The sequence below is a fragment of the Saccopteryx bilineata genome, chromosome 12 (genome assembly GCF_036850765.1).
Source record: "Saccopteryx bilineata isolate mSacBil1 chromosome 12, mSacBil1_pri_phased_curated, whole genome shotgun sequence".
Lineage (NCBI taxonomy): Eukaryota > Metazoa > Chordata > Mammalia > Chiroptera > Emballonuridae > Saccopteryx > Saccopteryx bilineata.
Window position 1 is genome coordinate 40,737,267 of NC_089501.1, and position 22,673 is coordinate 40,759,939.

Here is a 22,673-nt window from a genome sequence, read left to right on the forward strand (position 1 = left end):
AGAAAGGAAGAAAGAAAGAAGGAAGGAAAGATATGTTTTCCTTTTCTTAAAGCAATTACTTTTTTTTTTTTTTCACTTTTCTGAAGCTGGAAACAGGGAGAGACAGTCAGACAGACTCCCGCATGCGCCCGACCGGGATCCACCCGGCACGCCCACCAGGGGGCGACGCTCTGCCCACCAGGGGGCGATGCTCTGCCCATCCTGGGCGTCGCCATGTTGCGACCAGAGCCACTCTAGCGCCTGAGGCAGAGGCCACAGAGCCATCCCCAGCGCCCGGGCCATCTTTGCTCCAGTGGAGCCTTGGCTGCGGGAGGGGAAGAGAGAGACAGAGAGGAAAGCGCGGCAGAGGGGTGGAGAAGCAAATGGGCGCTTCTCCTGTGTGCCCTGGCCGGGAATCGAACCCGGGTCCTCCGCATAAAGCAATTACTTTTGAAAATATGCCATTGTATGTTCCTTCTTTATTCTCTGAGAAATAAATTTTCTGCCAGACTTTTGCAAGTTTTATAACAGACAAATTTCTTTCTCAGAGACTTGGGAGACATCCTTATATAATGTAATCACCAAAAGATGATAGCAAACTTCTACTCCCTAGTTGCTGTGGGAAGGTGGGAGCCTAACTTAGATACCAAACACAGATGCTTTAATCATGTTGACCAAGCCCTTTTCAGTATCCACCAGCTCATTCTCAATAGCTCATCCCAGCACTTAGCCACTCTCCCATCTTTTATTCTAGCAGACTGAGTTCAGAGTCATTGGTCTGTTGAAACAGTCTTAAATAGAGTCTTCTTTGCATATTTAACTCTCTTCAGAGAGAATTTTCTTTGATACCTTTTTGGGGATGACAACTACACCCATAAAGATTGGTCTGGCTTATATGTACACTTGAATTAAATTGATCTACATCACTCATGGCAGATGCAAATGTCCTAAAAGGTGACCAAATAATAAAAAGTCAAACCCACTGAATAAAATATATGAATTCCCATTCAATGAACAGAAGAATTCTTTTATTTTGAGAAGCGATATTGCTTTTTTTTATTGGTGTTATTTTCAAATAACATTAGAAGGAGGGAAAGCATCTGGCCATTTTTAAGCAATGTAAATTTGAACAATGTCCAGGAGCAAAATCTGTGGTTGTCATATTTCTGAGCTAAATCAGTGTTGTACCTCATGCAATGCAAACTTGTATAATGGTCTTGGTTGCAACCTTGAAAGCTTGCTGAGCTCTAATTGTAAAGGTCCTGAGTATTTCCTTCTGGTCTAGTTGGGAACTGATGGGCTTTCTGGTCAAGTTATAAAGAACATAGGCTTTGGAACCAGACTGGCTGCATCTATATCTTGGTTTCATCTAGAACTCAGAACATCTTCTGGCCCAATAAAAGTGAGTGGCACAGAGTCTCATGACTAGTAAATGCTCAATAAATGTAAGTTCTTATCATTGTTACTATCATCATCTTCCATATCATTTTCACTACTGTGAAAATCAAACAGGATTATTAAGATTTCATAACTTTTTACTCTCCATCAAAATAAAGGTCTGATGGTTAATGATGCTGGTTTAAAATAGACTTTAGCCTTGCTGAATTTCTTCATTTATGCACAACTCTCAGTTCTATTTGTGAGATGTTTATCTTTCTCTCTCCCCTCCCCGACCCTTGGTTTGTCTTTTTAGTGATGGATGGGCTGACAGAGATGAAGTCATTGAAGGTTATGAGGTGGAAGCCAACGGGGGAATCACAATCAAGCTGCAGTCTCCAGAGGTCAGGTCATTTGATGATTATTTCCTGAAACTGAAGCTGGACACCAACACGAGGAATCCTTGGTTCCCCGAGTTCTGGCAGCATCGGTTCCAGTGTCGCCTACCAGGACATCTTCTGGAAAATCCCAACTTTAAAAGAATCTGCACAGGTACCTCATGTTCACAAAACTACACTCGAGATGTTAGGTTGTCCCCCACACCCCCATTACAACTTCTTGAATGAGGGTAGAGGGCAGAGGTGCTAAGGTTGGAGATGGGAAGACTATATTGCCATCTTCATTTATAAAACAGCTAGAGTGAGGAGGGCGTGCATATTGCCCAAGGGATTCATGTTTCTATAGTCAAGAAAGCTGTTTTGGTCTCTGGTAGAACTAATGATAGGAAGAGGTAACACCAGTAAAGGAAAAGCGAGCTGAGAGTTCAGGAATCCCAGAGGGAAGAGATTTCATTGCAGGCATGCTTAGAAGGTGCTCCCCACAAACATAAGGAAGCAGCACTGGTTTGATCCCTTTTCTCTTCTGTATGACATACTGCAATATGCAAGTCAGGAGAAGATGAGATCATGTCCGCCAGTGCTACACCACCAACATGGGTCTATGTGGGCATAGGTGGCAAGAAACCCTCATCTGCAAACAGAAATGATGGTTCCCAGGGGATCAAAGGCTTCCCACGCCTTGCTTACGGGCACATTGTTCCAGGTCTTTTGGGGACTCAGTGAACTCCACAGGATGATCTCTTCATCGCTGCTCTCCCCCAGAAAAAAAACTATAATCCTATCTTCTTAACATGGTAACTTTTATAAGTGTCATTACTACTACATAGAGACATTGCCGTTCCCTGTCCATACTGCAAAATAGATCGTCTTTTGTCTACCGTGGTGCCATGCAAAGCCAGTTGTCCATACTAAGTTGATTACATAGCATGATGTACAGGCATTAAAGACTTTATCCATACAATATACAAATGTATATCGTAGCAGAGGTGTAGGACATGTATTTCCTGTCATACAACTAGGCTAAGCAGATATTACTTAGAAAAATCTAGAATCCATTTATTCCAACACTCATCTATAACACTGTATACAGTAAAAAGAGAGAAAGACAGAGACAGAGAAGTCTATAACCCATGACTCTACCCCTAGAGAAACTTGTCTCTCTGGGCAAACCAGAACACATCATACACATGACACACAGATAAGTAACAACCAAAGACAATGAGATTTTTATAAGGCAAGAAAAGGAGGTGGTGAGTTACATGAAATATTTTTTATTTTTAGTAATCTTCACACTGTGAGGTTAGAAATCATTTAAAACATCAGTCTGTTGAAATGCAGTGGTGTGTGTCTGACCGGATAAGGTTCAACCTAGCTCACTGAGAAGCCGCCTCATGGGACGGACTTTCCATCAGTCAGGTTCTCAGAACTTCCTCAACGCGGCTGCCTGGAGGCTGAGAGTCAGGAGCGGGGCGGAGGGCCGCTGAGGTGCTCGCCCATGTTCACGTATGAATCTTTACTGACTCCTCCTTTCTCCCAAATAATTGGCCCACAGAAATGAAAAACTCTAATGAACCAATAAGCCACCTAGTGCTTTCACCATGTTTGTAAAATGAAGATATTGAGGGGGTGGGGGTGGGGGCAGTGACCTTAGGTGCCTGTAGCTGATGGCGGCAATGGAGCTGGAACACATGCCTCCTACAGACCACAGTGCCTGACGTAGTGTTTAGTAATATATAGTCCTTTATTGTTCTCCCATTGTCTTCTTATGACTTCTGTTTTCTTTCTTAAACTGTGGGATCTTGAAGGGTGGAGAGGTCTGGACGCCCTCATCGAACCCTGTACAACACATAGACTCTGGAGTCTCCGTTATTTCTTAGGAGATGATTGATGATTTAATTGATATTCTTTTAGGGTAGGGAAGCAATGAGATTTATTCTTTTCAAAAGAAAACTTAAGGACTCTTAATTTTTTAGTAAAATGCATTTCCTTTATTGAACATAATATATTGAGTATCCATTATATACAAGGCATTCTAGAACAGTGATTTTCATATGCCACCAGAATTTTTAAAACATGCAATCCCTGACTATTTTGTCAGAGACACCGACCTTTTTTCGCTTGGACTGTCAAATAAAAAATGGCAAAAGCCAACACAACAATAACAATCCAGTGTGAATGAATCAAAATTATACCAATGTCCCCTGGCCGGTTGGCTCAGTGGTAGAGCGTCGGCCTGGCGTGCAGAAGTCCCGGGTTCGATTCCCGGCCAGGGCACACAGGAGAAGTGCCCATCTGCTTCTCCACCCCTCCCCCTCTCCTTCCTCTCTGTCTCTCTCTTCCCCTCCCGCAGCCAAGACTCCATTGGAGCAAAGATGCCCTGGGCGCTGGGGATGGCTCCTTGGCCTCTGCCACAGGCTCTAGAGTGGCTCTGGTGGCGACAGAGCGATGCCCCGGAGGGGCAGAGCATCACCCCCTGGTGGGCGTGCTGGGTGGATCCTGGTGGGGTGCATGCGGGAGTCTGTCTGACTGTCTCTCCCGGTTTCCAACTTCAGAAAAATACACACACACACAAAAAAAAAAAAACAATTAAAAAAAATTATACCAATGTCTTTTTGTCAGATCGGCAAAAAGAGTAATTTTTGCTGTGTCGCAGAATTTCCATAGTTTATGTGTGCCATGAGATAAAAATGGTTGAAAACTGCTGTTTTAGGAGATGGAAGTACAACAGAAAAAATAATAGCAAAATAACTGTTATTAATAATCTTACATTTAAAAGCTGGCAAATAAACAGTAAACAAAAATAAATTCAACAAGTTATATTCTCACTTACTTGATCTAAAGAGTATTGGAGAAAGTAAAGAATGGGGACAGGGAGTCTGAAACAGAGGGACTGCAGTTCAAAAGAGAATGACGATAGAGCCTGAGCTGTGGTGGCGCAGTGGATAAAGCATCGACCTGGAACGCTGAGGTTGTCGGTTCAAAACCTTGGGCTTCCCTGGTTAAGGCACATGTGGGAGTTGATTCTTCCTGCTCCTCCCTACCTTCTCTCTCTCTCTCTCTCTCTCTCTCTTTCATTCTCTCCTCTCTAAAATAAATTTAAAAAGAGAATGACCATAAAAAGTCTCGCTGAGAAGGTTGATCATTAGATTAAAGATGTGGAAAGTATGAGGCAGTATAAGCCATGCAAACATTGGGGAAGGGCATCCAAGCAGAGGGAATAGCAAACGAGAAGAGGTACCAGCACTCCTGGCTCAGTGGGAGGCCAGTAAGGAGCTGGGTTGGTCAGATCAGTGAGTATGCAGAAGAGTGGGAGATGAACCAGAGAGGCACACGGGGGGCGGACGGTGCAGGACTTGTCTGGCTTATGTGAGATTTTGACTTTGTTCTGAGTGAAGTGGAAACACCACTGGCAAGTTCAAGCCCAGCAGAGTCATGGTTACCTTATTTTTCTGAATGAAAAATTACCCCTCCTGTGGTTTTTAAGCTTTGAAGGAGGGGGAAAGGCAAGAGCAGCACAGTACAAGTCCGCTGTGCAAATGCAGGTAGGAGTGTGGAGACGGGGCCATAGGAGTGTGGAGATGACGGGGCCAGAGGAGAGGCAAGTGCAGTGGAGAGCAGTGGTTGAACACTGAATGTATTTTGAATGAGGGCTGAGATTTGCCGACAGAACTGTCAGAACGACTCTGGTCTGCAACTGCCGATATAGTGTCACCATTTACTGAGACGAGGAAGAGTCCAGGAAAAACTGATTCAGGAAGAATTGGAAGCTAGATTTTGGACAAATTTGAGATGCCTATGAGTGATGCCACTGTATATCACTTTGTGATTGTGGTTCATTAGAAAAATCCAGCATAGCATTTATTAAACATGCTTGAATGTCTTTATGTGAGGACTTCTAAGAACTTACTCTGTGACCTGAGCTCTCAAACAAAAGTGAGAATTCCATGGCCATGTACAATAATATTGCATGCCACTGTACATGCAAATGTCAGGATTCAAGTCTGAACTTTGTTAATGTTCACAGCAGGAAATGACAATTTGAAATTTTAGGAATTGCTCTTATATTTTGCTTGACTCTCAAAGCTATTTTTAAGAGCTTCTTATGTGAATACAACCTTTAATAAACATGTTTATGTGTGCATTTCATTCTGGAGCCAAGTTCAGCAAACACTTCCCTTTGTTCTTAATTCTAAGGAAGGCAGAAGCTTATTTAACATTTTCTATTTGGTACTAATTCAAAAATATTATTGATCTTTTCTGCTGCAGAAATCCTAGAGTTTTATCTTTAGGAGTGTTTGAGCTCTATATGTGTGTATATATTAATGTAACTTACCTTGTTCTTCAGTGTTAATCTCTAGGTCTGTGAAATTGGCTTACATATTATTGAAGACCAATACAGACTTTCACTTTGTGTATCATTCTTCTCTAGTTGAGATCCTTGCATAGCAAATAAATTTCATAGACTTCAAATGAATAAGCAGACACATTTATGAAAATTGGTGTGCAGAAGTAGATTTAACCTTTCCATATTATTGATAGCTACTGGTTCTGTCACTCATTTTTACCTTTTCTGATTGGGTCACTTTGGAAAGTTTGGATACTGCAGTAAGTTTCTATAGAAACCTTTATTGAGCTTAATCTCAGATTCACTATTTAAATAAAGACTAGATTACCAGTTTGAATATTAACGGTAAGTAATTTGGAAATCACTATCATTAATTAAAAAACATATCATGTGTCTTGGGTTCTTTGGATATATTTACAGAAGCGGAATTTCTGGGTCATAGGCAGTTTCTTTTTTAAGTTTTTGGGGAAACTCTATGCCACTTTCCACAGTGGCTGCGCCCCTATGTTCAGTGCAGTGTTGTTTATAATAGTCAAGTTTGGAAGCAACCTAAGTGTCCATCACTAGTGAGTGTATAAAAAAATCTGTGGTATATTAGCACAATGGAATACTACTCAGCCATAAAAAGAAGGAAATCCTTCCTTTTGCAGCAACATGGGTGGACCTGGAGAGTATTATGCTAAGAGAAATAAGATAAGTAATGCATGATTTCACTTACATGTGGAATCTAATGATACAAATAAGCTAACAAACAACATAGAAGCAAACTCGTAGATACAGAGAACAGACTGACTAATGTTAGAGTGGAGTGATGTTGGGGGCTAGGTGAAAAAGTTGAAGGAATTAGGAAAAATAATTTCATAGACAACAATGGTATGGTGATTACCAGAGGGGAAAGGGGGTGGAGTGAAGTAGAAGAGGGTAAAGAAGGAATAAATGAATAAAGATGATTTGACTTTGGATAGTGAACACACAATACAGATGACATATTATAGAATTGTATCCCTGAAGACTACATACATTTATTAACCAATGTTACCTCAGTGAATTCAATAAAAAAATTTTTTTGAAAATACTTCATGCAAAGACTATATCACTTCTTAATTAGCTGAGAATATCAAGGGACTGGAGATGTGTTGAGAAAGCACTAACTAAAACACCAAAGCTTAACTTCTAAAACATTAATCACTGTTAGGACAGTGGAAAGAGTAGTTATACAGCAAATGAAAGTCATTCTCTTCCAGGAAATGTCTTAGTTGTTTACAGCATTTGTGTCGTGTTTGCAATGGCATAGTGCTTTATCACTCCTGATGAGAATTGCTAGAAGAATTCCACGGGAACTGAGAGTATTGCATTTGGAAACACAACCACTGGGTCTTGCATGGTTCATTTAGGAATCTGTCACACTACTTGGCAGACCTTTGAGTCTCCATTACTGCAAGTGTAACATGATAATTTCTACTTCACACAGGTGCTTTGAGAATCAAATGAAATAGTACGAGTAAAATGTGTTGCAACCTGTAAATTCTTTCACAAATCAGTGTTGTTATTAATGCCATACTCATCAGAAGGTAAATAAAGTATGAGATGGGTCTTCTTATTAAAATGTATAGTGTTTGAAATTATAAATTTATTGTAACTACAGTCCAGGATGTGAAAACTAGATAAAACAAGCACACACCCTTAATCAATCACCCTTACATGGTGCCAATATAAATATTTCATTTTTTAATGTAAGCTTTTAAAATTTTCTGATTACAAAAGCAGTACACACTATGCTTCACTATATGCAAAATGGAAATATAAAAAAGTGTAATAGAGATAAAGAGCATTTAGGAATTGCCCTTACATAACCACTGATAATCACTGTTAAATTTTTTATCTATTTTTACCAAATGCACTGTTAAATTTCGGTGTACTTTTATCTTTATATAGTTTTAAACCATGTAGCAAAATTATTTATAGTCTGTTTTTTTAAAATGAATACTGCTTTTTATTTTGAATTTATAAATTTATCTTTGTCATTAAATTTTTTATTCTCAATGGCTACATAACATTCTGAAAACAGCTAAGCTATAATTTATTTAATCACTGCATTCTTCCTACACATGGAGGCTGTTTTGAGTGCTTCAAAAATCGAAGAAAAAGCTGTTGTGATATAATAACAATTCTTCTTCCTAAACTACATTTTTTTTGCATTTCATATAATTTTCTTGAAATCTATTTTCAGAAGTTGAATTACTCAATCAAAAGATTTAAACATTTTTAAGGCTTTCAGAAATAAAGAGTTCAAAAAGACAACTCCTACTGGCACTGCATGAAATTCTATGCATGTTTATCATTTTGTTTTGCATAGTTATCATCATAGTGTGCATATAATTTTGTATCTTATTTTCACTTAGGATTATACTTCTTTGATGTTGATGCATGGTCTTTATAAACAATTTTTTAACAGTTCCACAATATTCTTTTAATTTTTTTATGATTTTATTTATTCATTTCAGAGAGGAGATAGAGAAGGGGGAAGTAGCAGGAAGCATTAACTCCCATATGTGCTTTGACCAGGCAAGACAGGGTTTCTAACTGGCGACCTCAGCGTTCCAGGTCAACACTTTATCCACTGTGCCACCACAGGTCATGGCATCAATAATGCTCACCAACAACTCAGGACTTGTAAGATAGTGACAGAAACTCTGATATGACAAAATTTTAAGACTTCCAAGCATGAGTACTCTTGCTCTAGTAGCTTGGAGATAGCCATTTACAATTTTTAGATCGGTACTAATTTTTATAATATATTTGCTTCATTATTAGATTTCAGATTTCATGAAATTTACATTTTGAATTACCTTATTATGTAACATTGGATAAGCTTGGTTCATTATCATTTGATCCAGCTTAAGATTGTCTATAAACTGAGATAGATTCCAATTTATTTCAACCCTTTAGGTCCTTGGGTAATAACTTATCTTTTCCTTTGGAAGTTTGGCCCAAAAAACAATATGCTTCCTTTAACATGAAAATTAGCACTCTTAATTAGAGATTCTGGAAGACTTCACAATTCTCCATCCCTCCCTACATCCATGCTCTTTGAATTATGACTCTTTAGCTCCTCACAGTAAGAAGTAGAGGTTTGTTCCCTACATCTTGAACCTGGATTGACTTTATAGCTTATTAGTTCCAAGTGTAGGCATCAAGAGGCTTTACCTACTGCCATTCTCCTTCTTGGAATCTTCTCTCAACAATATGTACAAGCCTGAGTTAGCTTTCTAATATAGGAGCGATAGCATGGAGCATAGATAAGATGACCTCTCATTTGAGGTCATCCTGGACAAGGCAATCCTCAACCAATCCACCAGGTGACTGTTGGCAAAGTGCAAACTCAGCTGAGATGAGTCATATCTCTGATTTATGAACTAAATAAATACTTATTATTTTAAGCCACTAAGCTTTGGGGTGATTTGTTAGACAGTATTATAATAGCAATAGATGATTGATTAAGGGCCTCCATAGCTTTGTAACCCATGACCACAGTGTGGAACAATATACGGTTTAATTTAAGTAAATATTTTAATTAATGTAATTAGATTCTCCACTCAATGCTAGCATCTTTTCTCCCTATAAAAAGAATAGTACAACATTACCTTACATCTCGTATCTCGTGAAACAAAGCCAAAGATTTTTCTGAAGACCCGGAAATGCACATGATGTAAAGTCCCCAATCCGAGGCAGTAAAACTGTAATACTTAGGAGTTCTGGTGTGCATACAAGAAATGCTGACAAACAAGGTTTGTTTGTGCTGAGTCAAACAAATTCCCTCAAAACAAAATAATCATAACTCCCACTACAAGGCTGGTAGAAGTTGCTTTATAGAACGATGTTTCAAAAGCTTTAAATGTTATTTTAGTCAGTTTGGGCTACTGTAACAAATCATCATAAATTAGGTGGCTTAAACAACAATTTATCTGTCATACTTCTGGAGGCTGGGAAGTCAGTCTGAGATCAGTACCAGTGTGGTTGGGTTCTGGTGAGGGTCCTCTTCCTGTTACTTTACATGGTGGAGAAAAAGAAAAGAAGCAAGCTCTCTTATAATGGCACTAATTCCGTCCTGAGGGCTCCACTCTCAAGACCTGATTACCTCCCAAAGACCTTGTCTCCAAATATTATATTATCACATTAGGGATTAGAACTTAGACATGAATTCTGAGGGAACACAAACAGTCAGTCAATAACAAATGTGTTTATATCTTTTGGTTGCAAGAATAAAAAGAAACTAACCTTGTGTCACATCTGGACATTATAATTTCTCAAACATATCTCACTGACTATCACACATAGATAAAGCTCTGCAATAATATTATACTATAGGCACAGTCTTCGTCTGCCTATCTCTTATTAGTTCTTTTGGCCTGTACTGTTAAACTTGGTAGCAACTGGCTATCTATGTCTGTTTATATTAAATTAAATTAAATTTAAATTTATAAAATTGAACATTGCAGTTCCTTAGTCTCACTAGCTACATTTCATGTGTCAGTGGCCACATATGGATAATAGTTACAACTTGGATGGCACAAATGCAAAAAATTTCCATTATTGTAAGAAGTTCTATTGAACAGTGCTGCATTCTACATTTCTAACCCCATAAAGTAAGTTTGATTGCTTCTATGGTTATTTGAATTTAATTCACAAGTTAATGTTTTGAGCATGATCATCTGTTGAATATCCTGATTAACTAGGACAGTGGAAAAATATTATGAAACAAGGCTTCCACTTTGCTTGGTGATTCCCATGGGACAGCCACCCTAAATTAGGTATTAGGTAATTACTGGGTATCACAAAGGTCAGGCATATCTTCATTGACCTGTTTAAATCCAGTATAGTTCATTCTTCCATGCCATTTTTAATAATTAGATGGATTTATAGCATTATGTACATGTTCTGCCATTTAAAACTCTTAAGGTGATTCAGGGACATAAGGTTTCCATTGTTTTAATGTATATACATCTTGATTCTGTTCTCAAAGGCCTTGAATAATGTTTAGCATAAAGCAGATATACATTTGTGGTATAAATGAAAATTCTCTGAGGCCTACTATACTCATTATAACAGTGACCAATTACCATATCACCTTTTAATAGAAATATTTAACTTACAGTTGCATAATATTGGATATGCTAGTCAACTCTGTTATGATGTCTGCAAACTAGCTACCTAGAGATTGGTCTTAAATTTATATACCTATGATTATTAGAATTTGGTTCAATCCATTAAAAAATTCTTTAATTTATATCAATTTTCTCCACACAAAACAAAATATGGTCCAGCCTACCTACCTTCTGAAAAAATCTGAGTGTGAATGCTTTTAATGATTAAAATCTATGGCTATTCTTCATAAAGAGTTTACCCTGGCTATTATATATTTAGGTTGTCCAATTGCCTATATCTGGAGTTACTCCACATCCTATATGTTGTGTTACGTCTGTTGACTTTAAATTAAGAGATAGATATTTCTCCAGCAAAATAGGTTTATTCAGGCACAACAAAGTCTTGCATTTCAGGATATAATGATCTAATGGCAAACCCTGCACAAATCCAGATAAGCAAAAGAGGGGCCTCCCTTTTGTAAACTTGGGAGTAAACAAAGAACATTAGAGGAAACTGAAAGTTCAGAGTATGGTGACATTTCATTGGCTGTGTTATGACAGTCTCCCATTGGCTAAGCTGTTACTGGGCAAGAAGGGATTTCTTCCTCTTGCTGAGATAGTAAGGTAGCGTCAATTTCTGTCAAAGATGCAAGGTACTTTTCTTTTTGTTGGTTTCTATAGTGTGCATTGAGTAACATGTGTATGAAAGTTTTTTCTTTAACTCTCCTGTGTCGATTTAAATGAGGATTTTGTTGATTAATTTTTATTTCTCACCAGGAGTATAGTTTTGCATTTTATGTTTTATACACATTTGCTGCTGCGGAATCTCACATAAACTAAAAAAAAATTATAATTTCAGCCATCATAAAAATTAGTCATTTTTATGATGGGTATGACCAAATATACTTGAAATCTGGCCCATTAACTGTTTTATTTTGTTTTTTATATAGTTTTATTGAGGTGCAATGACTATACAGTAAAGTTTACATGTTCAAAATGCACAATTTGATTAATTTTGACATATGTGCATGCCCCCAAGACAATCATGACTATCACAATAATAAAGATATACCTCCCCAGAATCCTTTGTGTCACACAAAATTCCTACCTCCAAATGCTCCTCTCCCTTCCTCACCTTTATCCATAGGCAATCACTTACTGATGTTTTGTCATTGTAATTTATTTGAAATTTCTGCACTTCAATATGAAAGAAATTATACATTGTAAATTCTTTTAGGTCTGCTTTCTTCTACTCTACATAATTTTGTGATATTCAATATCGTATTGCATGTATCAATAGTTCATTCCTTTTCATTGCTGAACAGTGTTCTATCATATGGATATGTCATAATTTTCCTATCCACTCACCTGTTAATGAACATTTAAGTTGTCTTCAAATTTTGTTCATGACAAATCAAGCTGCAATGAACTTCTATGGACAAGTATTTGTAGAGAAATATGCTTTCATTTCTTTTGGGTCAAATCCTGGGGGTAGAATGGCTGGATCTTGCAGTAGTTCTATGCTTATGAAGATGACTTTGAGCTGGTGGTAAATGGCAGTAAAAAATACAGTCTGAGCAACAATTGCTCTTGAAGGATGGCCTTAATGTTAGCTGGATGGTTAAAAAATGGGCTTTCAGAGTATGTGACAGCTTAGAATTCAGAAAAAAAATCATCAGACTTAAGTGGATAGCAGCACACTGTCCATTTATCACTTTAGGGACATAAACATTTCTTTATGCCCTAAATATTCAGAAGGAAGCACCATTAGGTTGTTGCAGTATTTATTGTGAAGGTCAATTTCATGAAATACAAAGACTAGTTGGTTTTTCCATGAAGATCCCTTATTATCTGTTTTCTATAACTGGCTAGGGGACAATGTGCCATGCATATCAGCCAGTGAGAGGTGTATTAATTTTCTGCTGCTGACTTAACAAATGATCACAAAGTTAGCAGCTTAAAATAACACCTATTTATCGTCTCACGGTCTTGCAGGTCAGTAGTCACGGTACAGCACGACTCAATTGAGTCTTGTGTTGTTTGTCAGAAGGCGCTACGGATGAATCGTTCCTTGACTCATTTAGATTGTTGGCTGAATTCTGTTCTCTGTGGTTGTAGTACAGAAGTCCTTGTTTCTTTGCTCCCTGTCAGCCAGCAGCTGTTTCTATACGTCTCCCACATGCTTCTTCATGCTTTCCATATGTTTGCTCCAGCGAGGATGGGCCGCGTCGCTCTCACGTTTCAAATCTCCTCAATTTGTCTTCTGCCACGTTTCTCTGACTCTAGCCAGAGAAAGTTTTCTACTTGGAAGGCTCCTGTGGTTTACATGGGATAATACAGAGAAATCTGCATAATACAGAGAAATCCTCACATTTTTAGGGGCTTCAACCTTAGTTATATCTGCAGAGTATCTTTGGCATATAACGAAACTTGCACCTGTTACAGAGATTTAGACATCTGTAGGAGGCCATTCTGCCTACTGCAAACAGTTAAAAGCTATTACTCTTTATCTATTTCCAGAGCACACTGTTTTCCTATAAGACCTTTTCTTATTTTAGTTACATCATCTTGACAACCCCTGCCATCTACTAGGCCTGGACTATAATCTCTCAGAGGAGATTTAGCAGAGGAGCCTGGCATTTAGCAGACACTTATTGGCTTCAAATATGGGCTTACTTGTTTTTTTTAGGTTCTCATCGAACATGAATAACAAGTCTTTTTCCCTATCCTTGTTATGGTTCTCAACTGTAAGATTTATTTTTCTAGATTACCAAATTTGAAAAAAATAAAGTATTTTTCATGGGTGCTTCATTAAACCTAAGTACTTATCTGTACATATTATTTGGGGTGATGGTCAGAAGAAGAATTAAAAGTAGATTTACTACCTTTTTTGGTAGCAATGTGGCAAACATTAATGGTGTTTGACATACGCGCATGCCCCAAAAGCAATCATGGCTATCCTTCTGTCATGTAATCATCTGTCATCATGTAGTAGGATTGAGCTGGTAGGAGAGACTGGGGTTCCATGACAGGAGACCTTCCCTGTTACCGAGGAGGGAATTAAGCTCCTCTTCCTGGGGAGGGGGGAGACAAAGGCAGTAATGGCTATGAAGCTTAAAAATGCAGAAACAAAAGACTAAATCCTTGGTGCAGATACTCTGATTCTCTCTCTTTTTCTCTGTTTAAATATTTATGTCCTTCAAATCTAGAAAGATACACTGGGGAGAAGTCAAACCACTTATTATTATTATTATTATTATTATAAAAATCTTTGTTCATCAGGCAGATTTCCTGTTATCCTCCCTCTGCCTTTCTCATCCTCCAATCATTTCACTACTCATTAGGATTTCTAACAGGTATGCACAGTGGTAGAGAAATAAAATCCGGGTACATCAAGCCTAATTACTAGCCCCAGTGTGAGCTTTGGGAAATGAGAAGGTGAAAACCAGTGACCAGAAATAGAGATGAGCTCTACGGTCATCCTTGTTGGTCCTCAGAATGCATGTGACAGTCATGGGTGACTGAGTAGTTATGTTCTCAACCTGTGGGTCACCTTTAATATAAAGATCTGGACATAATTAGAATCCAAATGATTTTACAAGATGAAGAAGCTGAACGGAGAAAGATTTACAGTCCTTTGCCTAGCCACCCAACACAAATGTCATGTAAATTTTCTCATATATAATATATATCTAGATAGTTGACCTTATTATTATCCTCCTGGGGAAGCCAAGGCCAGAATTTGTTACTGACTGATGGTTGCATTGGTCAATATGAATAAGCAAAGACCAGAATGCAAGTCGGCCGTTCCCTCTCCATACATGTGTCCCACCTGTTTATGTCTGGCAGGTGTGGCACAGCCAAAGGGAAAACAGATGTGCTGCCCAGCAGTGGTAGATGGGTGGAAAGTACCCTTACACATCATTATCTGCATCTTCACCTGCTACTAGTATGCCATGATGCCTGTGCCCCACTAATAAATCACCATAAGCTTCAGGTCTTTGTCTTGACAACCTTATTTTCTCTCAGCTCAAGAGTATTCTGCAGTCCCAGTATAACCAGACCTCATTCTTGCATGATTTCCTGTGTAAAGAACTTCTTCTCATTTAGAGTCTTTCTTCCTTTGAAATTCAGCCACATTGAATGAGAAAGAATGTCTATCCTTCTATCTCACTCTTGAAGCTACTATGAGTTTCCCATTGCAGATGTTTCGTGGGTATTATCTACCTTCAGTTGAGAATAATCTAGAAATCAAATAGGAAATTTCTTTAATTGACTGCCATTTTGTAGATTAAATCTGAAGTCTTTTGAACTTTGTTATAGCTTCATGCATGTTTTAGGGCTTCAAAACTCATCTGTGTTTTCAAACCCAGCCAGGAATATTAATAGTCTTATAATTTGTATTTATGTAATGTCCTTTATTTTTTCAATTGGTTTAAAGCACCTAGTACGTTGTTTATGTCTATCTCCGTAACATGAATATTACAGAGCTAAGTGGAAGGCTTCCCCGTCCTCATTTTATAACTAGGAGCCCTAAGGATCAATCAAGTGGCACAAACTAATAAGGGGCACATAATTCTCTAGTAGGTATTTTCCAGCTTGGAATCTCCCTGTGGGGAAGTTGCTTTCACTGCTGAGTTGCTTCCTAGTTGCGTTACATTGTGTTAGCTATTCATGCAATCTCAACTTCTTCCTCGACCTGGTTCCCAGCTCCTGTGTCCCTCTTCTGTCCATTGGCCCACCCACTGAATTCCATCAATTATCTCCTCTGCCAAGTCCTAGTGTCTCATTCTGAATCCTTAAAATGCCTGGGACCCTACCAGGGCGCCTGGGCCTAAATAATGTGATTCTTTTTAAGTGGATCTATGATGGAGCTCAGGCATCTTCATTGTAGCTGATACCTTAAAAGGGTCCAGTGCTGATGTTAGTTGAACAAAGCACTTCCAGATCAGTCCTGCTGTGGCGTGGAAACATAGGGAGTTTTATTTTTTATTTTTATTTTTTTGGATTTTTCTGAAGCTGGAAACGGGGAGGCAGTCAGACAGACTCCCGCATGCGCCCGACCGGGATCCACCCGGCACGCCCACCAGGGGGCGATGCTCTGCCCATCCGGGGCGTCGCTCTGTCCTACCAGAGCCACTCTAGCACCTGGGGCAGAGGCCAAGGAGCCATTCCCAGTGCCCGGGCCATCTTTGCTCCAATAGGGCCTCGCTGCAGGAGGGGAAGAGAGAGACAGAGAAGAAGGAGAGGGGGAGGGATGGAGAAGCAGATGGGCACTTCTCCTGTGTGCCCTGGCCGGGAATCAAACCCGGGACTTCCGCACACCAGGCTGACGCTCTACCACTGAGCCTATAGAGAGTTTTAGAATGGTGAGCCTATGAACTATGCCCGGTAGATTGCAGGCCATGTGTCCTAGCTTAGGGTGACTTCCTGAAAAGAAAAGCCAGGGGCAGAGGTTCTTTTGTTAACATATTTATTGAGATGTGCTCTCAAGAGGAGAGAGAGGGAAGCAGCATAGGGCTGGGGAATAAGCTAAGCAATTAGATGGATAGAAGCTTCCATCTGATTCCATGAGAATCATCTAGAACACAGAGTGACCACAGGGTCAGCAAGGCAGACAGCTTTGTGAGTTTCCCGTCAGCCCATCATTGACTGAGTTCTATAGGGCAGAGGGAGGAAGGTGTAACCTTCCCCATGAGGTGTCTCCAGTTTGTCTAAGAGTAGTTCTTCATAGAAGGAGGCCGCAACACTGTAACAACTGGGGTGTGAGTGTTCTGGCTGGGAAAGGTGATCTGAGCAGGACCCCAATGGTATCTACTAGATCTCTCAACAACAGTCAGTTTTTCCCCTCCTAGTCCTGAGCTCTTGGACTTATCACTTCCCCACATTGAACCCAGACCTGAGTCTATATATTTCTATCTGTGTCTCTGTTCCTGGTATCTTCTGTAATACCACAGGTCCTTAAAAACTTATTCCTAATAATCCCTTAGAGAGAATAATCTTAATAATCTTAGAGAGAAATACTGGCCTGGAAACTGTCCGCTGGAAGGGCGCTGACTCTGGCCACTGCTAGGCTGCAAGTCTGTGTGGCTCTCCCATTACTTCTGGCTTCCCAGGTCCCTCAGGGATTCTCCCTGTTCTCCTGAATTTATGTGCCTGGCCCGTTCTCTAGCTCCAGAAAGGACCTAGAGATGGACAACTCCAGGACTAGTGTTGGTTCTCTGAGACTGGCGCCCCACAGAAATGTGCAACAGAACAGCCCCGACAAGACCCTTTCTCTGTCAGGTTCTGCCTCTGGGCTAGATTTCCGCAACAGAAACTGACAGTCCGTTTTCCAATCTGCCTCTTCCCATCTTTCATTTCCCAGGTTCTGCCTGGTGATTTATATATATATGATGCTACAAATACTTTTATTTCTCTGTGTCTTTTTCCTTTGACTACTCTTCCTCTTTCCATAAAAATTTATAGGCCCTGGCTGGTTGGGTCAGTGGTAGAGAGTCGACCTGGCATGTGGAAGATCCGATTTCTAGTCAAGGCACACAGGAGAAGTGACCGTCTGCTTCTCCCCTGCTCCCCCTTCTCTCTTTCTCTCTCCCCTTCCCTCAGCCATGGCTCGATTGATTCGAGTGCATTGACCCAGGTACTGAGAATGTTTTCATGGAGCCTCTACCTCAGGTGCTAAAAATAGCTCAGTTGCAAACGGCCCCAGATAGGCAGAACATCAGCCTGATGGAAAGTAGCTGGGTAGCTCCTGGTCAGGGCACATGTGGCAGTTCTATCTCTCTGTCTCCCCTCCTCTCACTTAAAGAAACAATAATAATAAAAATACATAAATAAATAGTTACAAAATGTAAGTCAGAAGAGGACATCAAATTCTACTGCACACTCTAATACAGGGGTCCCCAAACTTTTTACACAGGGGCCCAGTTCACTGTCCCTCAGACCATTGGAGGGCCGGACTATAAAAAAAAACTATGAACAAATCCCTATGCACACTGCACATATCTTATTTTAAAGTAAAAAAACAAAACAGGAACAAATACAATATTTAAAATAAAGAACAAATGAATTTAAATCAACAAACTGACCAGTATTTCAATGGGAACTATGCTCCTCTCACTGACCACCAATGAAAGAGGTGCCCCTTCCAGAAGTGCGGCGGTGGCCGGATAAATGGCCTCAGGGGACCGCATGCAGCCCGCGGGCCATAGTTTGGGGACCCCTGCTCTAATATATGGCACAGTAATTATGAAGTTAAAGGCTTCAGTAAGGTAAGTTCACTTGGTAGAGATGCTGCTAAAATGTTCACAGGACAAAGTAAGCAAAGGAGCTACACTAAATGTGGAAATAAGAGACGGAGATATCGAGCCAGCTTCCTAGACCCTGGGAGTGCTGCCTGCATACAACTTGGCTTCTTCATAGAACTGGGGGTCTGTGTGTGCAATGGCAGAAATTCAGAAAGCACTGCCTCCAACAGCTTCCCTGCCAGGAAAGTCCTGTTCTAAAGACACAGCACAGTGATGAGGCTGGTACAGTATGAGTTGCCTTTTTCAATGCTGATGTAATCCAAGCTCAAAGTTTAGAGCAGGGGTCCCCAAACTTTTTACACAGGGGGCCAGTTCACTGTTCCTCAGACCATTGAAGGGCCGGACTATAAAAAAAAACAAAAACTATGACCAAATCCCTATGAACACTGCACATACCTTATTTTAAAGTAAAAAAACAAGATAGGAACAAATACAATATTTAAAATAAAGAACAAGTAAATTTAAATCAACAAACTGACCAGTATTTCAATGGGAACTATGCTCCTCTCACTGACCACCAATGAAAGAGGTGCCCCTTCCAGAAGTGCAGCGGGGGCCGGATAAATGGCCTCAGGGGGCTGCATGCGGCCTGTGGGCCGTAGTTTGGGGACCCCTGGTTTAGAGGTATGGAGAGCAGGGGAGCTTGGGCTTGGGTGGGGAGGGAAAAGGTGGAGAAGGGTGGAAATTACTTGGGTTTAAGAAACTCAGGTCTAACAAGGCTTCTGGGTGGCCCATCCCTGTATGTTTTCATTTCAAATTTGGTTTGGGGCTCCAGCTCCAGCTAATAAGAGAATATTAACTTTGCTTTCTTTGCTAGCTTAGTTCATCTGTCTTCCTCAGGACCTCGTGAATGAGTATGGCTTAGAAGGCTCATGAGTTTATGCATGTCACTGTAGACTAGTTGGTATAGACTGGACATTGAGAAAAATAGACCTAAAAAGTTTCCGGGAAGAAACCTGAGCCTTCTATGCTGAAAGATTCCAACGACTCCCTTTGACTTATTGCTTCAATTCTAAAAACCCACTGACTGGCTATTTAAAATTTAATAAATAGTAACTATTATTATTGTTATCTTTATTAACCAAGTTAATCAGGATCCTTCCTGTCTCCTTATACTCGGTATTTCCTCTCCGCTTTTGCACCTCATCTAATGTTTCTGCTACATAGAAAGCACCTTCCTCTCCCGTCTCCTTTTCATACTCTGTGTCTTACGCTTGCTTAGCAGTGTTCTAAAGTCCAATCTCCTGCATACAGCTCCCCTGGGATTCCACAGTGGTCGATTCCTTTCCTAAAGCTGTACTGACAGTTGGACCAACACAATCCAACTCTTTATAAACAGCACAGAGTTCAACATATGGAACATGCACCATGGATAACTGAGTGAATGACCTTCAAAATGAGAATGTAATCCCTACAGTATTAAATTCTTATTCTGTTGAATAACCTAAATGAACGTGCTGACATTCTCATTTAATTTTTTTCTGAGTTATTAACTCCTACTATCATTATTAGATAAATTCCTATTATTCCAGGTCCTGACATCTTCATCCCTCTTCATTCCATCAGAGAACTGAATGGGTATGAGTCTTGAACAACTTTCCTTCAACAACACTCAGTTCACAAGCTCAAAATAAAACATAACATTGGTTCTGCCTTTTATAAGAGATTTAAAGAACATTCTTACTGCTTCTGACTGAAATAATTGCCTGAACTTCCCCCTTCATTTTTTTTTCATTTATACACAGCTTATTTTATCTTTACAGACATTAAGAGCTCCTAATTTGACTAATATATTAAGTAGACACTTTATTTTCTATCAGTCTTTATTCAATAATCTTAAGTGATAGCTTATTATCACCATATCAGATTTCCTTTCTAGTGTTCTCAAATGTATTTTAGTCACTGTCAATAATAATCAAGCCTCAGTGAGATCACTATCCTATTCCTGAGCTGTCAGTCATTCACCATGAGAACAATTATGATAATGTAGAAGACAGTTGTCTAATAACCCTCACAGCTGTGTGAAAACAAGCAAGGTGTGCTTCCCTTGCTGGTGGGGTCTATCCTGGCAATGCTGTGGTGGCTTTACAGTTGGCAGTAGGAGTAGGGATGCATTGTGGTGGTTTTCTGGCAGCAAAATGGTCCTCAGTTTTCTTGCCTTTCACATCTCAAGCTGCTCCGGGCTTCAAAAATTTATATCTAATCACATTTAAGGCAGCCAAGGGCAACAGAAACTTAACAATAAGCCATAATATTCCTCAGTACACAAAATAGTCTTTTCTCCCTGGACTAATAGAACTTCAGAAAATCTATAGAGGTAATTTTATGCTGTTCCAGTCCGTGTGAGCGGTTGTAGAAAGACCTGATGATTCTGGTTCCGCAGTTGCTGAGACAGAGAGAAATCCCTGCTGCCTTCACTTTATAGTTCTTTCAGCTGTAGGGGGGCATGAATGAAAAATCGATGCCCAGTGTTTTTAGAGAAGATGCTTCTAATAATTTTACTCTTGACCTCACCACTAAAAGAAGTTGTCATTTTCGATCTGTGGGATAAAGTCATGCTGATCAATCTGTTCTCCATTTTTTTTCTTCCCAAATATTTCTGAGCACATACAGGGTGAATATACATACCTTGGTTCCAGTACTCGTTTTTCAGAAAACTAACTTCTCCATTGGCTTTCTAGTTAAAAGTAGAATTCATCTCTGCCCCCGTGTTTTTGTTCCTGGCTGTGTGAGAAATCAGAGCAGGGGGCCATTGCCATCTCTCTGACCTCCTCAGAGTGCTATGACAGCTCAGCATGTCCTGTGTTAATGAGAAGGAAGCTTCCTCTTCTACATATGTCAAGTTCATTTGAAGAATTTTGCAAAAATATCAGGGTTCAAAAGTGTACAGTTCTTTGAATGCACAGATATAGAACTATTTAACCCAAAAGATGTGCAAGTAAGCACAAACACACACATACACACACAGAAGGAAAGATTTCTACTATCACTGAATTTTACAGCTGGCACTAGGATGGCTTCAAACAACACAGGCTTTGGTCTAAATCTAGTACAGCAGCCTAGACTTCTACCTTTATAATGAGCTACAGGCACCCACTGTTTGTCTCTTTGCTGTGGCCTTGGTTAGGACGAACCCTCTCCATCATTTCCGCTACCTCAGTTTTGAACCTTAGTGGTTACTGGGTGTCAAGGTCTCTGCACCTCTCCTTCTGTCTAGAGTTAGGTACTTCTTTATGTGCTTTTGAGAATCAAATACATACGTTGAGGGGTGGGGTGAGGCACACCTATTTCATCCAAATTCCAAGTCCTAATCGATGGTAATTGTCTTTGTTACACTAGAAAAAGTCTCCTTTGGATAAAAAAATGAGCAAGGCATAAGTGTAGACAAACAATCATCTTACCTTGATCCCATTTCTGTTTGTCTTGTATATCTTCATCTAAGAATAACTCTCATTGCTTCCCAAAGAAGCCATCAGGGGAGAAATCTTGATAGGTTGCCCAATTATTTCAGTCGAACCGAATCCCATGCTTAAGGCGTCATCTAAAAAGAGTGTAACACCTGGCATCCTAGAAAGCAAAGTTCCTATAAGACAGGAAAAAGTCCCTCAGTCAACAGAAATATTGGCCCAGAGCTGCTAAATTCCATATGTTCCTCAAGTGCATTTTTGATGAGTGTGTTTTGATTATCTTGAGGAAGGTAAGTTTGCAAAGACCTGACCCCAACAGTCTAGGTGAACTCCAGGCATAGAACATGGCTGCTGCTTGAGAGAGTCCGCATAGTTTGTTCTTCTTATGTGGCTTTCAAACTGGTATTTCCAACCAACACTGTATGCCTGCCTCCATGCCACTTGTTTAATTGGGTTCTTAAGTTAACCTTCAGTGGGCATTTCTCCTTAGAACAGAAGGAGCACTTTCAGCTTTCCAAGAGCATGGACAAGAATTGTATCTAAAAAAAAAAAATTACCCTGGAGCACTCTGGACACTCAGATAAAACCTTAGGAAATCAGTCAATAGTTTCCTGTGGCAAGGCAAGTCTGAGGGTCATAGGATATACAATATTGATTTTTAGTAGTGTGTTTCTTTCCAAATGATTTTTGTCTGTAAGTTTTAACCTTCTCTATGC

The 22,673-nt window shown here is 39.8% G+C and overlaps 1 protein-coding gene across 3 annotated transcripts in view; it reads left to right on the plus strand.

Annotated features, from left to right (window-relative positions):
* GRM1 (glutamate metabotropic receptor 1) overlaps positions 1-22,673 on the plus strand; it is a 364,370-nt gene that overhangs the window by 259,421 nt on the left and 82,276 nt on the right. For all 3 annotated transcript variants that reach the window (XM_066248071.1, XM_066248073.1, XM_066248072.1), the window contains exon 3: positions 1,673-1,908. In XM_066248071.1, the coding sequence (XP_066104168.1) occupies positions 1,673-1,908 (236 nt within the window). The remainder of the gene's footprint in view (positions 1-1,672; positions 1,909-22,673) is intronic.